This window comes from Varroa jacobsoni, unplaced genomic scaffold (assembly GCF_002532875.2).
Source record: "Varroa jacobsoni isolate VJ856 unplaced genomic scaffold, vjacob_1.0 scaffold_1265, whole genome shotgun sequence".
Classification (NCBI taxonomy): Eukaryota; Metazoa; Arthropoda; class Arachnida; order Mesostigmata; family Varroidae; genus Varroa; species Varroa jacobsoni.
Window position 1 is genome coordinate 140,917 of NW_019214167.1, and position 17,824 is coordinate 158,740.

At 44.7% G+C, this 17,824-nt stretch overlaps 1 protein-coding gene across 1 annotated transcript in view; it reads left to right on the forward strand.

The window, feature by feature from the left end:
* Positions 1 to 17,824, forward strand: part of LOC111268216 (uncharacterized) — a 48,137-nt gene that overhangs the window by 10,523 nt on the left and 19,790 nt on the right. The window contains exon 2 of the mRNA XM_022847059.2: positions 1,150 to 2,968. Within this exon, the coding sequence (XP_022702794.2) occupies positions 2,949 to 2,968 (20 nt within the window). The 5' untranslated portion in view covers positions 1,150 to 2,948. The remainder of the gene's footprint in view (positions 1 to 1,149; positions 2,969 to 17,824) is intronic.

The following is a 17,824-nucleotide window of genomic DNA, read 5'->3' on the forward strand; positions in this document are numbered from 1 at the left end:
GATAAATGGGAAGCGTAGACAAATCCGAGTTCACGCAGTGCCCGAGTCCTATTTACACAGGACTGGTGAGGGTTTCTCCGACTGGGGTCAGAACGTCAAGAACGATGCTGCTCACACTTTACTACTTTGCCTTTGCCTGTAGGCGGCTAGAACCACAGTATACGATATATATATATATATATATATATATATATATATATATATTTGAAATACTGCATGTGGTATCAGGCGAGATCAAAGCAGACCAGCACTGTGCCTTCGCGTAAGCAGATTGGGTGGGGCTGAAGCGTTCTCCGTATTTTAGTGTGTGCAAGTGAGTGAGTCATGACGCGTTAGATTGACGAGAGGACGTTACGAGGCGATACTGTATTATCGACCGCCGTCATTGGCTTGATGGTTTGCCACACGACGTAGAGCTATCCCGCAGTTCACTAAAAGTTTCCTGCTTGTTGGGTAGAGCAAGCACTGATTCCCTGTACCCACAGTCTAAGGTGGGAAGTTTAGTTTCTTCTACTGGTTACATTCGCACCCCCAAAGGACCTATACAGCCCTGGGTTCGCCTCGAAGGCTTTCTCGTAAACGCTGTCTAGACTTGATGGCGAATTCAAGCTTTCTAAATATGTGTTCTATGTCGAAATTGTCAATTCATGCAGCTTTGTTTGCTTTTTACCTAAGCCAAAGTTTTTCTTATGGTTTCAAACTATATAGTAATTTTATAACCATTGGACTTGTCCGACGAGACCGATATGTCTATTGCGATATAATTCACTATATATCCATTGTCAAAAAGTGAGTGAAATGCTATAAAGCTTCACTATGATTTGTGTGTGATCAAAAATATTTTCTCCGAACCGCGAGCTGATGGTGTCTCACCTGTCGGCTTAAAGATAGGACACGCAGTCACTTAGTCAAACGTATCTCTATTTACCATTATGTAATTAGTTCGATTGCCTAAAGAAAAGATTTGATTTATGCTCGAGTCGTTCAACTAGAATTAATTAATTCGTCTATTTATATAAATAATTTATTTGGAAAACTTAGTTACCCCATGGAAGGCGTTTTATAGATTAATCAACTAAGAACAAATTATATACTGAAACGGTTATATAGATGTTATATTTCATTGAGTTTCTTTTTGTCGTCTTGCAGGCGAGTGACTCCGTACTGTCAATGGATTGTAGCCAAAGTGTCATTTGTAACACGTCGATCAACAATCAACCTTGCGATAGCTGAACTCAAAGTCATTTGGAATTCTGGCCATCATTCGAGTTAGGAAGGTGTCGCTTGCAGTATAAATAACCGGACTGGCTGACAGGACGAATCAAGCACGGGCAACACGTGGAGAAACAAGAAGGAAAAGATCGGAACAGACAGACACACGTAATAGCGGCAGACAGTGCAGTACGGTGATCGTGGCATATACCTTGGCGCACCTCCACGTTGTTCACCGTTCTTGTAATTTACGAGAGCATTTGCAATAAAGATTTCCCTGGCGCAGCGATCCTTTGTCTTTGGCTGCATGGCTGGTGTTTATATGTGTCGCATCAGGCGTATGACTTCGCGATCTGTCAGTTGTGCACATGTTCGGCATTTCCTCGAACAGCCCGTGAATTTAGTGACAGAAATACCCACAAAAGCGTATAAATAGACAAACACAGATTTCCAGGAAAGGAGAAAAAGAAACGACAGTAGAAGCAATTGCGACAGCAGCGGCAGTCTGTTGTTACTCAGTCAGCGGCGGTGGTCCGATTTCATATCAATACTACCTACATACCCACCTTCAGCGGACTCTGCTTTGTCAGTCTGGGCGCGTATATTCGTAAGACGCTGCTACGCCTTTACGTAACGTGGCTCGACTCCAGCAACTGGACATCTGGGCTCACAGCACTGTGTCAGCCCGTCAAGTGTGTCCTCCACGCGCTCTGAAGCCATAGAGGCCAGCGTCAACGTCTTTGCTGTACACTAGGTTGTGGTTGTAGGCCTCAAATGGAATAAAATAGTCGGCCTCTGGTTTTTTCTGACTATCCTTGTCATCCAGGCTCAAGCAGGTGTTCGCGTTTCGTTTATTCCAAGAAATTCACCGGGTTCACAGAATTTCTCTCGACGACGTCAACGACAACGGTCCGTCGTCGATCTCGTTGCGCTACTACTTTCTTTCCCCTACTTACGAGTGTGAATCGAAGCCACCTGAATCTTTCGCATGTGTCACAGAAGCCATACCGGTGGAACAGTGCCGACCTCAAAGGAGCTAACATTGCGAATAACGGACCTCATTACCGATGGAAACGATAAACTGATCTGTTCAAGTTGGTGTTCTTAGTAGTGGCCGATAACCGAAAAAACCGGTAAAAAGAACGAATGGATTAATCTGTGTATGTGTGTGGGGTGTGCACATAACCATTGCAGGCAGAAGGAGTACGGAGGAAACAAGAAAGATCACGCACACTCGCACACACATACACACACACACACACACAGACACACACACACACACACACACACACACCCATACACACACATACATACACACACATATTTACACAGGTATAAATAGTGGTGTTTGTGTGATATCTGTTTGATGGTCACCCCCGTAGCTCGTGGAGGGAGAAAGTGAAGGTGTGAGAGAGAAGGAAAGAGCGTTATCGTGCTTATACATGAGCTGCACCGGCTCAACGTGCCAACGAAAAAGAAGTGCACGAGTGTACAACGTCAAGTGAGGTGAGGCGTCAATTGAAGTGATTGTGTTGGTCATTGGTGGTTGTGCCGTGGTCCGTGATTTGTGCGCTGCTCGATCGGAGGCTGAGGAATATTATGTGAGCCCGGTGGAGCTCGCTGCCGTCCATTCGGGCCAGCCGCAGCAGCTCCAGCGGCAACGGCAGCCCCAGGCGATCAACAGCAGCCACCAACTGCCCCAGCAGCAGCAGCAACAGCAGGTTACCACACAACACATGGATAGCCGAGCGCTCAGGTACGCCTCATATTTACTATTATTGCTATCAATTAATTGCTTAGTTTAGCTACAAGGTTTAGAGGATCTAGCTGATAACGAATGGCGATCGGCGATGTATTGAAACCGCTTTTAATGTCAGGGAGACCAGGATGATTTTATACTTCATTTAGCCTTCAAATAAAATACGCATCAGTCAGATTGCCTTCGCTGTCGAGATAATTAGAAAAGGGGAATATTATTTTGCTTGATGCCTCTCTATCTTAGCGGTTGAATGTTCAGTGTAAACTTATCTCTATTTTACATCATGATTAAAAATAATTAATGCTAACAGGTAATTTTATACCATTTTGCTGGGTTCCGTTGGCGTCAAGGAAATAGTCGCCGTTGTACATATCCACGCACTCATATTGGCTGTATTGAGGGATGATAGCTTGAACAAAATGGGCATATCGAATGTTTAGTCATTATCTATCCAACGTTATCGCATTCAGAACGCAATAGTTGGTCGCCCCATTTCGCATCGGTTTTTTGGTATTTCTTGTTATAAAAGAGGAAGCTACCAGAAAGGCATTTTACGTCATGCTATCAAATCTTATCTATTTTAAGCAACTATGCTTGAAGTCAATATTAGTTTTTTTAATAGCAAACTTTTTTTACTCTAAGATAAGGTGTTTTTTTTCTTTGTTTATCTTTGTTATAACTGACAAAAGGTGTGGTCCATATATAGTACAGGAACAAAGTAATTGTTCCTTCTACATAAACCAGGACTGGTGATACTGTCTTTTTCAAGGTTCGTCAATCTACCGTTTAATTCGTCTACATGTCTTAGATTTTCGACCATGTTAGAGACTTTATTACACTAGCAGTAACGAGGATTTCGTAATAAATGAGATACGTCCATAAACATTTTAAGAAAGATGAAATATCGTATTGACATGCACACATCGAATAGCGTCCCCTATTGTTGACACCCAGTAACACGGCGGAAGTGCCTACCTCTGGCAATTTTTACGCCGACCAACGACCCCTTGGCCTTTCTTTGATGGGAATCGGTATGTGGATAATGATATTGTACAACATAGAACTTCGCATGCGCAGCAATCATATTGTACGACGATATCCTCGAGGCAGGCTTAGAGGCAACCTTTTCGACCACATTCACGATTCGTGGGGTCTCAGTTCTAGACCATTGCTCGTTCAATGACCTAGAAAGAAATTGGAAATGCCAATATCACGTTAATAGTACGTATATCTGCAGTAATCATGTTTGTATCATTCATTTTGACCAAAAACAAGAAAGCCAACAAGTTCAAACGTTGCCATCTCACGGTAATCAAGGACTATATCTAAGAACAGAACTCAAATCTGCTACTGTCAGCTTTCCATGTCTTATAAAAACGGTCAAAGACTGCTAACCCATAGAAGTCGTGTTCTTAAAAATATGCACATATACTATAATTGGCAGTATTCGCTCTTATTGTTAATTCTAATATTTTATCGCCACTGCAGTTATACTGTTTTACAGCTCAGATGAATGCAGCGGTGCACACGAGGTGTGATAATACCTTTAATTCGCTCCCATGAAAACGTTCTAATCGTAGTTTGCTATAATATAAAAAAAAAAAAAGAAAAGAGAGAATAATTACTTCGATGTTGTCTAGCGCGTTTTCCGTAGGTGATCCTCGTTTTCGTAGCACGTGGTCCTGCGATACCGCGCTGGTGGTGATGACGGTATCACGGCTCGATCGCCGTCCATCGTCACCAACGCCATGATACGCCGGGTAGCCAGAAGGGGAACGGACCAATCGAATGACTAAGGGGTCTTGACTGGCGGATTGGCTGTCGTCGTTACGAACCGAACGCGTAATGCTAGACCCAGCTACGAAAGATAAATAAGTAAGAGACAGGAGACGGACGACAGTTTGATCATGCGTATATTCCTCTATCGGTCGGTCGTGCAACATGTAAGCATGTCGATGCCGTTGTCAATGCCGTCGCCAAATGTCGTTGGGCAGCAGCTGCTATCGCTGATATGGCTGTCGCTATGGTCGCGAGGACCGTCACGCCGCTCCTGCGTTGTTTCTACCCTAAAATGAGAAGTGTTTCTCATTTTCCTTTGCGTCTCTATCCGCGATTTTTGCCCTAGTTCATACATTTCCCTTCCGTTCTTCCCTATTGTTACTCTCTGATGGCCAGAATCGCTTACCGGATTTTGTGCGCCAGAACCGTGCGCGCCATCGTCATCTACTAAGATTTGTCATTTTACTGCACGGTGTCAACGGCAGTGTTTAGCTCGCTGCTTCTATGTATCTCGTCGCACACAAGTCCCTGCCATTTGCTCACTCACTAACAAGTAAATTTGATTTTCTCGCTGCTACTGCTCGTTTACATTTCACAGTCGGTCGAAGCGGTGGCGGCAAGCGTACGCGAGCAATCTCGTACGATGAAGATGATACCATGGCCTCAACGCGCTCTTGACTGCGTTAAGAACGTCACAAGTTGCAACGACAGCCAGAACAACACCAGAATATCCCGATAGAAGTTTAACGGAGGCTGTCTTTACTTTGCTGTTGTTGTGTCTGCATTAGCCATCGCAACAGGCGCAACAAGCGGCCACTCGATTGTGCCGGAGAGTGAGGCTATACTAGCTGCAGTGTCATCGTAGAGGTCTTTTCCTTTGAACCTCAGTCCAGTCTGTAAAGATCTTCGAGTTAGTGAAAAAGCAACTTTCATAATATTACGTCAAAGAGAAAGAGACGCCGATGCTGATGCGGACCGTAGCTTCCATGCAGGCTATAAGGACTACGACAATGAAAGAGAATTTTATCAAAGGCTTCCCGGAACAAAAAGCTGCCTCTTGTAAAATATATATATGGTTGATTAAGAGGCACACAATCTTCTACTGTGTAAAAAAAACTCCTAATCTATTCACAGGTGTTATGCCTTCTCGTCAGAAGAAGGCCATATGCTGTCGGTTCAGTTGTATGCGAGTATATCTTCAAGAAGATGGCTATCCGCTAGTCAAAGTAAAGAACATCTACGAAGAGCGTCCAACAAAATAACTCTAGCTGACATCATATATTTTGAATTGATTCCATTCTGTTCTCCATGTTAACATGTAGTTAGTTTGTACTGCTCTGCTACTTCTCGCGATAATGACATCAGCACATTCGTAATCAATGCTGACAGCCATATAAATGAGCAGCAAGAATACTTTTAGCTCATAAGGATTTGCTGGCGCAACTATAACCTACTCCGTGTAACGCCGTAGTGCATACTGCTGCTGTTATTAAGTGCGTCGTCCCGTTCCTAGGCCAGCGATTAGATACCTACTCCAAAATGTCTGCTTGCACTTTGGCCACTCGTCTCTAAATTAGGTAAATGTATAAACTCACGACGCAGTTGATGAATTCGTGAGCCAAAGGAAAAAGAAGACGGGAAAATGATTAGGAGGCGAAACAGTTAACCAACTGTACTATAGTGTAGCCTGGAATTTTCTATTGTCCTGTTTGTTTGTCTTGTAATCTTGTCGTGTTTTTAACGAGCGTCGTCTAAATCGAACTCGCTCTGACCGATCATCTTTACGTACACTCGGTCCGTTTATTAACCAGCCAGTCGGATAAAGAGATTTAAGGACGGATGGATGTATACTTCTCTTCTGTGGCTGTTGTCATGTATTTGCCATATGTACTACGTATACTGCTCTTGTGTATGGGTAAACGACGATGGATCCGTCAAGGCAATGTCGCCTAGATCGCAAGAGGAATCAGGGAAGCAACTGTCGGTAGTAGCTAACTAGTAACACTGATGGCATCGTCGTGTTTTTTTGTGTTATACAGAGGAAATCTATTGGCTTGAAGTAAAATTATAAGCTGACTCGATCTTGTTGTACTTTCACCCTCCGTTCCAAGAAATTTCTGTCCGCTTCGGTGGCAGTGGGCTAATGGAAACCCATGGAAATCTATCTAGAGAGCAATTGACAATGGAGTAACATTCTAGGGGATGACCTTTAACCCCTTGTTTTTTTCTGATCTTTTTCCATGATGGTCCATGGTGATGTGGAATTTGCTGCCAGCTTCCGTCTACTAACTTAAGTAAAAAGCTAACTCCTGATAGGGAGAGAGAGGTTGTCAGCGGACACGTTTGCGGGGTGGGGTCGAGTCGGCAGCGGTGGCGGTTGACCAGATCCTATAAGGTATTTGGCTATAGTCATTTGTGTGTTACTTATAGCTGATGCACCTGTATGTGACGCGCAACAGGAGAGGGGAACAGCTGGACGCGCAGGCAGACACGCACGTAAAGATAGACGCAGAGACGCTGACTACCTATTGGACCCTGTTACCGCAGACTATATGTGGAGTGATGAGTGATGAGCGAGCCAGTAGGTACCCTGCTATATGAAGCTTACAGTCGGATAGACTTGTTTGCCTTGGTGCAAATAGACACTGAAATAATGCGCATAATAATTAGGCAATTATATGCGCGCTCGCCTGCTTGTGTAGACCAGAAAAGGTAAGCTGGAGAGCAGACAGCTCCCTACGCCAGCCCGTGCAGCAGCGGCTCAGTGGAGGGCTGTTGAAAACCTGGTTGACTGACGACGTCATAAATACGTCAAATATATCTTCAGGAGCTTCCCACAAGCAATGTGAGAAGCTCCTGAAGAAGAAGAAGAAACCATGCAAACGGAGTTGGGATACTCGAGACGTTAATATGCTCCTAGGTCCAGTTGTTATGTACGCCTGTACAATAAGTACCGCGTACGGATAATGTAAAAGATTGTTAATAGAATGACAAAACCAAATATGAAATATTAACAAATTAACCGAATCCTTCGAACACGCTACGCGTGCTAGACAGCCTAAGTAAAGGAGGAGCGGATAAAGAAAGTGATCATGACGACGACGACGACGACGACGATTACGTAAATAGCGATTCCCATCCCTAAGGATCTTCATTCGTCCATCGCTTTCGTTGTCTCTCACAACAGCAGCGTCAGCAAATTCCCGTCGTTTTTTTTCTGGCTGTGAGCATGGCTGTGTGTGTTTACCTATCTACGTCGTCGTACCTGTCTACCGGTTTGTATACCTGTTGTCGAAAGACGGTATGGGGCAGCCGACGGAATCGAACCGACGGGTTGGCTATTTGAGTTCTCTGCTGTGCTGCTTGCCTTACCACCATTGAGGCGTATATTCGTTTCAAAGACGATGCCAGCTCTAACCGCGCCGATACTGAGTTACAATGCCTGCCAGGCATCGCGACACAGTAAATACTCTCCTACGAGCAACAGCGATAGCGCAACACTGACGATACTAGTAGCAATAGTCAACGGCTAGTGGCTGCCGTCATATCCGCCTTCCGGCTTTACATCCGGAATCTCCCAAGTAACATTCAACGAAAATGAACACTCTCAGTCGTCTCGCTTGCTTTTTTTTCCTACCTTTTTCGTTCCTACTTTGCGGCCCCTCGCAGGCCGCGATGCGTTCGTCATCATCACGATTACATTGATTATGCTTGTGATCATGATGGTAGTGGGTGAACAGCCTTGTGGCAGCGTCACACAGATGGGTATGATGACTGAGACCTATCTTAGCCTTGACAGAGCTGTAATAGTCTCTCCGGTCAATCGAAAAACCTCCGTAAAAATATCTGCTCACAAGCCGTTTTGCTAAACAAAACGTATACTAAGCTCAACTGTGATACTTAATAAACCGAAGAAATGTTATACAAACAATAATACGTTCAATTTTCGATGACATAATAAAATCACTGGGCCACTTTCAAACTACATTATGGAACCTAGTTAAACGTTTTTTCATAGGTCACTCCAACATGTGGAATCAAGCATTGGATTAAAGACATGCAAACGCTTCAAATAATGCTGTATCGTAACGACTACCACTTTTATAAATGTTCACAGTTATCTAATGTAAATAGCTTCTTTTGTAGTTTCCTTTTCCCCTCAGGAGCATCCAATTAGGAAGCAGAACCGACTATATTGAATTGGAAACATGTACATATTGTTCCTTATATAATGCAACATTCACTTATGCAAAGTGGCTACAGATCAGAAAAACAACCTGTTCACTTGATGCATTTCGGTAATTGCATCTGGGTAACCGCTTAACAGAAAGATCCTTACGTTTAATAATAATAATAATAATAATAATTGCAGTAGTACACGTAATTACTAAAAAAAAATCGTGTCGTCACAATATTAATTTAGGTTTTCTATGACGCCCTGAAAGGACAACAAAAACACCGTTAGGCTCATTTAATTTGTGAGGCTATTTACACAATCACCCTATTCGAACGTTTTTAGTGTCTCATACTAAAATCCGCCACGAAACGCTTCTCTTATTTTTTTTGTGACATCTCATAATAATACGTACGCTATGGGTAAATGAACCAACGGGTCACTGCGTTCCGAACGGCAACAGAAAAGTGAATCAATGTAATGATATCATTCTGAAACCGTAAAAACAACGGCCAATGCGTTTAAGTTTTAAGTAAGTTGCAAACATGTCAATGAAGCTGACTACCTAGTTTTGTTATAAGTGTTATTCACTCATCACAAAGCAAGCTCTTCGTAAGGATGCTGCACGAACAGTTTCCGCGGAGTCGTCGAACGTGTCAAAATATCTTTTTCATGAAAGAAGATTAAATGGGGTTTGTATCTGGAATCATTCATACACATTGGCAATATAAGTCTTCTTCGCCACGGAAGTTCCTTCTGCGAATTCTTTGCCGCACCTCGTCGTACGCGCCTGATTACACAAATACATATTATTATTTATGTAGGATTTATTTCATAAAACCATTTCGCAATCTTAAATTCGGTCGTTTTCGTTGTTGTTGTTATTATCATGATTTTTCAATTTGTGAGCTCGCAGTATTTTTCTGTTATACCAGTCCCCCAGTTTTCGCCCCAGTTTACCTCTGTAGTGCCGTTAGATATTTTTTTTGATTATTGCATATATATTCGTGTTAGCAATGGTTGGTCGCCTTGAGCATACAGCTCCCCTGCGAGTGGTAGCTTCACGTTTCGTCGTTGGGCCGAAGATGACGCCAGGTCGCACTGCCTCCCTCAATCCGCCATAGCGACACACTCCGCTGAAAGTAGGGCCTTGTGTCGGTCGACCGAAGCCAATGATCCTTTTGTTTCCCTTTTCAACGTACGCCCTTTTATGCCATTGCTGCGTTTACATGTTCGTTTACTTTATTATATACAATATTCTCTATTACTGCTACATTGTTTTCAAACAACCATATCTGACAATTTTAATGACGTCATAATTTTATTAATGCAAGACCTCTCAGTATCTTTAGGCCAGCTCAAACGTCACTGGGCCCACTGACAGCAGCAGCAGCAGCATTACTATTATCGGAAGGTCGCCCAGTAACTGAATTCGGTGTAGTAAAGACAGGCCTAACTAGATTGCTTGGAAGCTATTCTATACTCGGCATGACTACACTTTAGCTCACCCACTCGACACGCTGCTTTTTTGTTCTATTTGTTCGATCGCCATCTATGCCTTTTTGAAACTGTTTTCTGCATAGTTTTTACTGCGAGTTGGGTTCTTGAGCAAATATATTCCAACCACTGGGCCGTTTTTTTATTAGTAAGTAAGGATGAATTTTGTGCAAAATCCTACTATGATACGATCCATACAATTGTATCAACCAGACGACAGAGGATCTCAATGACCTATTTTCACGCTTCAAAAGGCCTCTGAAGTTATTTCGTTTCTTTTTTTCTTATTGGCTATCATGCCATTATCACATGCACCTGCTGGGTACCTTATGAGCCTTGGTATTACGTTGGGCGTTGTTATATTAAACTGAAGTGTCGTCATCTTGGCTTTTCCTATAAAATTGTAAGCATTAAGACGAAGAAATGTCACGTTACACGATATCGCTATTAGGTGCGTAAAGTGTCGTTGGCGGATTGTCCCATGTTTGAATCTTTCGGCTTTTTTTTTTTGTTGATGTTGTGGTTACCCTTTACGGTCGTTGTTGATGCCATTAACTATGAAAGCGGACAGCTTGACAACTGAACAGCATTGAAATCCACTTAAAGGTACGGACTGCTTTTTGCAGGAAGTCTTCTCACCGATTTCTGTCAACCATGTTTTCTATATTTCACATTTGTTGTTCAAAGCACACCCGTATCGTAGTGGTGACGTGGTAACCTTTGCCCGAGTATCTGCACCGTGCCACTGCTCTCCAATTCAAATGACCTCTTTCCGTCGCGACCTTTAACAACACAACCACGCTTGATAATCATCATCAGGCTAAGGCTCTCTCTCTCTCTCTCTCTCTCTCTCGCGCGCGCTCTCTCTATCGAGAGCGTAGTACATAGAGAGAGTAAGAGTTGTCCGAATACCTGTCAGTGACTTTCAGATCATTACTACAACGGCGAGTAGTACAACATTGGTAGAAAAATAAAAATTCGACCGTTACAACCATGTTCCTGCTGCCCTGCCTTAATTACGTTTAATAATCTTTCAAGATAGAAGCTGTTTGACCATCTGAACGCGTTTATTTGTTTGTCTGTTTAGTGTTTGATAAAGGTGTGCCAATTGTAGACCTATCACTATGACTAAATAGCGCGTTATAAATTATATCGCGCTTCTTGTCAGGTGATAAGTTTGAATCAATACGAACGAAGAAAGAGGAAGAGAAAAGAGACCAATCTGCGTACGCTATTTTTAAACATCATTCGCTGATCTTGTTTCTAAATTTGAAGAAAGTTTTAACACGCTTCTTGTTAGTTATTGGTTGTGTTTTTTGTAAAATCGTTAGAAAAACGGCGAAGAGAACTGGGACGGAGCCAATCACAGTTTCTGCTTAACTCGAAACTAAACAAAGGTGAGAAATTTGAGCTCTTTTTCTTTTTCATAGATTCAATTATGAAATCGGTGGATATAAATAAAGACGTCTAATGTCTCCACGTATTTATTATTATACATTTGAACACATACATTTCTGTGTACTCTCTGTGCATGCATACATACATACATAATTGAACGTGTATCTACGGATGTATATTCGTATCAATCCTCCATTTCACGTATCAAAAATTACGCTTCGACTGACAACTACGTGGAGAAGACGTTGTTGTTGTTGTTGTTGTTGTTGTTGTTTTTAATATACGTTTCCGTTGTTGGCACCCGCCGACGCCTTGCGAATGATCGTCGTATAAGAAGCACAATAATCATAACACCAATATAAGATTATACGTATATTGACAAGGGGAAACGATATCGCGATGGAGCGTGCTAAGCTTGATAGCATATTAAATATATATTATTTTACATCATCGATCCAGCGCTTCTATTTTCCGTTCCCATCGCTGTTGCCGGCGCCCATAGTCCTATTAGTGGTCCCTAACTGATAGGCGCGTTCGCGTTAGATAAAAGTCGTGGGTGAAAAGGGACGGCTGTGTCTCAGATGTACGGCACAAAGCTCATTGAAACAGACGTTACGTGGCCGAAGAAGAGATACCTGCAGGTCCAGGGGTCCCCATCACTAAGGGACACCCACTGACGAAATGAGCAAAGCCAAAGGAATCATGTCTGGATCTCGCTGTTTCTGGTCCGCGTTTCTGCCGTAGCTTGTAACTACTTCTACTGACTCTACCAGACCTTGTCAATAAGACAGCAAATGGCAATTTGTATAGAAATATCGTGAATATGGGGTCCTGTCTTCACTTAGACACAAAAAGGAAGAATACGACCACCAGCTGGATGGATATGAATCCATTGCAGCATCAGGGATGCTATCATGATCGCTACGATCGTATCTGTCGATTCGTTGGTCTGGTCGCTGCGGAACATCGGAAGCGATCTTGCAGTCTCCGTAGACCTCTATGTCTCTCCACTAAGGGGTTTACTTTGTTTGCAGTAGTGCTATTTTTTTTTTTTTTGTTTTTTACAGCAGTACGTGTATTTGCACTATACATGTACACGTGTACGTGAAAACCTGCCCATGCTTGCCGTCGTGTTGCGTTACGTTGCTAATCTAGATTCTGTAAAAACCGTCGGGCAGCGACGGCGGTGTTAGTATTCTTCTATTCTACCCTGTTGCCTGTGCCACTATCTCGCAGAGTCGCCTGCTGCTGCCACCACTTCTGCAGTTGCTGGTGCCACCTCTGCTACGGTCTCTTCCTTTTTCTGTGTATGAGTTAAAACCGAATAGTACCAGCTACTGCCGTGCAAGTTGGCTGGTAGTGATATGAGTTGTTCGCCGCCGTCACCCAGCTCAGGAAGGATGGCTGGCTGGCTGGCTGGCTGGCTGACTGACTGACTGACTGGTTCGCTCTCTGGCCGCTCGGGTGCTGTGTGCGCGTTGTTATGGTGGACAACCAAAGCAGACGACCCGTTCGTCCCCGCCGGCCTTGTTCGTGGTATCGCCCAGCGGCCCGAACAGAGTAGTGTCCGACAGGGAAGAAGCGAACAGCAGCGCGACGTAGAGCAGCATCAGCCAACGACCCGCAGCAGCACTCTGCTGCCAGGCAGAGCGACACTCGGCGCTTAAATCGTCGTCCTCGTCGGCTGGGGCTGCCGCCACCGGGAAGAGCAGAAACAGGCAGGCACGGGAAAACGGGATCGCTGATGCTGCTCCTACAGCAAGTACTGCTGCCGGGTCTCGGAAGGGCGAATGGGGGTAGAAACTGCATTTCGTAGGGAGACATCGCAGCAAAGAAGGACAACTAGACGCCGAAATGAAAGCGCTCACAGTGGCCGTTTTTTCGGCCACCATCCACTACCATTTTCGTTGAGGCTGGATGCTTGGTCTGAAACAGGGGCAGCGACATGTACAGTACCAAGGAGCAAGCAGGACGACTAGGGTTGGCCCGAGCGAAAATCGTACGGGAAGTGTCAAGATAAAGGGAAGGCTATGGGGGCGCTAGTGAAAGCACAGCAATGGATGGACCCTTTACTTTCGAGGGTACGGGAAAAAATCGGGCATAAACTAGGCTGCGCCAAGCGGAAAGGGCCCGATGCTGCGCTGCTCAGAGGAGAGTGGGGGCATCATTGCCATACCGTCCTTCAGCCCCCAGCCACCCAACGGCCCTGTTCCTTTCTCTGGCCCATCTCTCTCTTTCCCGAGCACAGCCCTAGAGGCTGGCTGTCTCGTCTTGCCTTGCCTAGCAGCCTGCTGTTTTTCTTCTCTCTCCATGAAGGAGGAGTCTCTACTACAATTTGGCTGGAACGGAGGCGGCGGTGGCCGCCACCGCTACGGACTCCGTAGCGGGTTGGGGGAATTGTTTCGGGATGCTAGCTGCCTTACATCCTTTTCTCATTCAGGGGAGCGCCACTGTCCTGAGGGCGCCACCATCGAGACGTAAGCTGCTTGCTTTTCCTGTGACGTACAAGGTTGGACGAATCGAGATCAAGGCGGCAATAGCATGGAATAGGCGCACCGGCGGGCGGTCGGCCGACCAGCCACTCGCCCTGTTCCTACTGGATGAGATGAGAACGGATTGAGTGGGGGAAGGGCCCGGGGAGTTGTAGGAGCCTGGGGAAGACTAAAGGAAACAGAGCTAACTGGGGAAAGGGTCGAGGAGAAGAGAAAGGATTGTGCTATCAGCGGCGAGGGGAGGTAATTCAGGCCTTGGGGATGCAACGGTTTTCTCTGGAGGACGTTGCTGTAGGAAGTGGTGTAGTGAATGGCGGATACCGGGCGGTTGGTCGGTCGGGCGGACATGGATAGCAGTGTGATGGGCAAAGCGTGCGTCTTAGAGGGACGACGACACCGAGTTGGCTAGGGCACACTAGGTTGGCTTAGTGAGCGACGGGAAGGGGTGGCCATCAACGGACAAACGAGGGGTGTGAGCCAGACGCGAACGAAAACTGCTGTCGATCCGAAGTTGCGACGACGACTACCAGCCGAGGTGGCAAGAACAGTAGTGGTAGTACCAGTGAAAATGGCGTCTGATTAATAGGAACTAGCTACGTCTGGCGGGTGTCTTAATTTGGATGGTTGTGATGGAGCGGCATAAACATCTAGGATTGGTGCTGCGTACAGATCCAGCTGTTGGTTTCGGGGTACAGGGGAATAAGAGGTGCAAAAGTAAGAGATACTGACTAGAAATGTTAGTGCTGGTAACGGCAAAAAACGATAGGGCTTTGGCAGGCTGTGGGAGTGGTGCAGGGCGTTCGTCTCCAAGGTTACTGGAGAAGCATAAGAGGTGTCTAGAAGCGCACATTCACTTTTTACATGTCTCGAGAAGGGCAGCGAGTGTTCCCTAGGAATGACGTCGCTCGTGGCAGCAGCAGTGATGGTGGCAGCGGCTGCAGCCCCACGTAGAATAGGTTGAACAAGAGAGCAGATTTTCGCAAGATACGAAGAGGCCTAAAGAAATACAACTTTTCCACCTGTCGGTCAGCAAAAAAAAGGACGCCTGCCACCATTCAAGCATTACTAGAATGCGACGCGAGTTAAAATGTGTGTTGTGTACGTTCATGCAACAAACGTTGCCAGAAATGTGTACAAAACGATAATATGTCGCGAAATATAACAGGAGCACGGGGAAGACGACGCCGACAATTATTCAATATTCAGTGAGACATCTAAAATATCTAACGATAATGACAGCGTCTTTATAATCAACAAAGATGAAATAAGAAAGAAATTTGGATGTTGCTGAACTACTTCAGGCAGGCAGGCACGCTAGGTGAATTCGTTGTTACATTCTAGTATCGTATCTATTTAGGTCTATGATTTTGTTATAGCTGTATATCCTATATGACTTCGATTGTCTTAACTAAATTGATTTAGTCGTTGCCTGTTTATGCTGCGAAGATGATGAAGATATGACGACACACTAAACGGTAGCTGGGATGTGTCTATCTCTAATAAATTTAATGTTATTGTTTTACTTACAAAAATACAAATAGAGCGCGGTACCTTTCCTTCATGCATTTGCCTGTTTATCATACACGATTCATCCCAGACACGATTCTAAATCGCACGTTTTCAATGCGAATATTTATATCACGATTAGCTAGTATACTCTAACGTTCCTGACCGAATTGATTTCCAATAATGCAGCTCAACAGTGGCGGCCTATTTCGAATATCACAAAAGGATACTAGTGAAGAAGGAGCCATCCTCAGACCTGCCACCAGACCAGCGTAAATCTGGCCGAGTCATGGCATTGTGCCATTCATTGAAACCAAACAATTTGCATAAATAACATTGTATCTATGTCCATTAAATCGTACATATGCATATATGACTAATATAGTCGAGTTGGGCATTTCCTGTCGGAGCTTGCTGCCGTCCAACCCCCTCCTATTTTCGTTCTTTTTTACATTTACTTCCTCTCCATTTCTGAGCTCGCAGGACAAAACCGAAACTATTTGTCGTCCTTAGAGGCCGTTAGTTCACTCGCCACTCAGTCAACTCATCCGCAAGGTGATCGAAGTTAAGCGGCTAAATGACTACCCCAGTTTCTAGTAACGGCAGCTGCAACTTTGTAAGGCGTTGTTGTTGGCAACATTGCCACTGGGTAAGCGAACTGATGAGTGAGCGAGTCGCGCCAGTTCCTGCAGTAGCACTCGCAGCAGCCCCCGGTGGCCACTGATGATGGCCTGTGGGGGCGCCCGGACGCACTCATGACTTGTACAACAGCCCCATTGGCGGTTGCTGCCAGCCCAGTCTGCTGCCGGGTGAGTCATCCGTCGTTGCGGTTGTTGTTTCCGCCGCTGCCGCTTCGGCGATGCTGCATTAGAGAGAAGACACACGGCACTTGTGCTGCGTCCGTCAATTATACAGTCACAGTTCTACGTCAGCAGAATGACTATGCCAGGATGAAGTGGCTCACCGCAACACACTCATGGATGGATGGATTGGTACACCTATCCAGAATAGGATAGATGAGTAGACAGTTAAATATTCACTTAAAAGACACATATTCCGAGATACGAGGCGGATGTTACTGCTCGCTGCCGTCTACCCAGTAACAATAATACCGTCATTATTATACGATCGCATTTAGAGCCATAACAGCACAGGAGCTGCTATTACTTTATAATGGGGACGAAACAAATCGTAATAAAAACTGCGTTGTACATTGTAACGTAGCAAAACTAACAAATGCAAAAGAGATAAAATCAGGCAAGGACATGAGTTTTCGGCGATTTTAGGAATACCTGCTTATTTATCGAACACGATTCCTTAGCGTTCAGGTCGTAGCCGTAGGAGAAATGACAGAAAAGATGTAAAAAGGACAAAAAAAGAACGCTGCCGTTTAAGACGATTATTTTGTGTTATAGTGCGGACCTATATTGTTACGTGTGCGTCGGCCCGTTCCCTATTCTTCACGTTCTGTTGTACTGACTGGTAACAGGTGGACAGCCCATGATCATCATTCGTCATTCAATGAATTGCGTTAACGAGGCAGTGTTTGCGATCACACGATGTTTGAAAGCCGTTCGTTGTCGCCGGCAAAGGGCTGCCAAAAAGAGCTGTTATTTATTTTTTGTCTTGTTCATAGTGTAGCGAAAAGGTATCTGCTAAAATGACGCTAACTAACAATTGGTCACTACGGGCACATAGATGAAAGCGGGCGAAAAGTAATAGACGCTCGCCAGGACGACAGCAGCGTTGGTATCACCTGGTTATTGCTTCTGATCACTGTGACTCGTGCCGTATATGATTGTGACGTTATACGTAGAAAAAGAAAAACGACGTACGCGTACCCTTTTTGTGAGCCATGGATACACCTTCGCACAGGTACTAGCCGGCGTCAAATTGATTTTGGTCATTTCCTATCGAGTCCAGCAACATCGAGTAATTATGGCCAACAGCAATCCAGATCGCGTTTAAGATAAATTATACTGTGTCTAGAATAGTTCTGCTTTGATG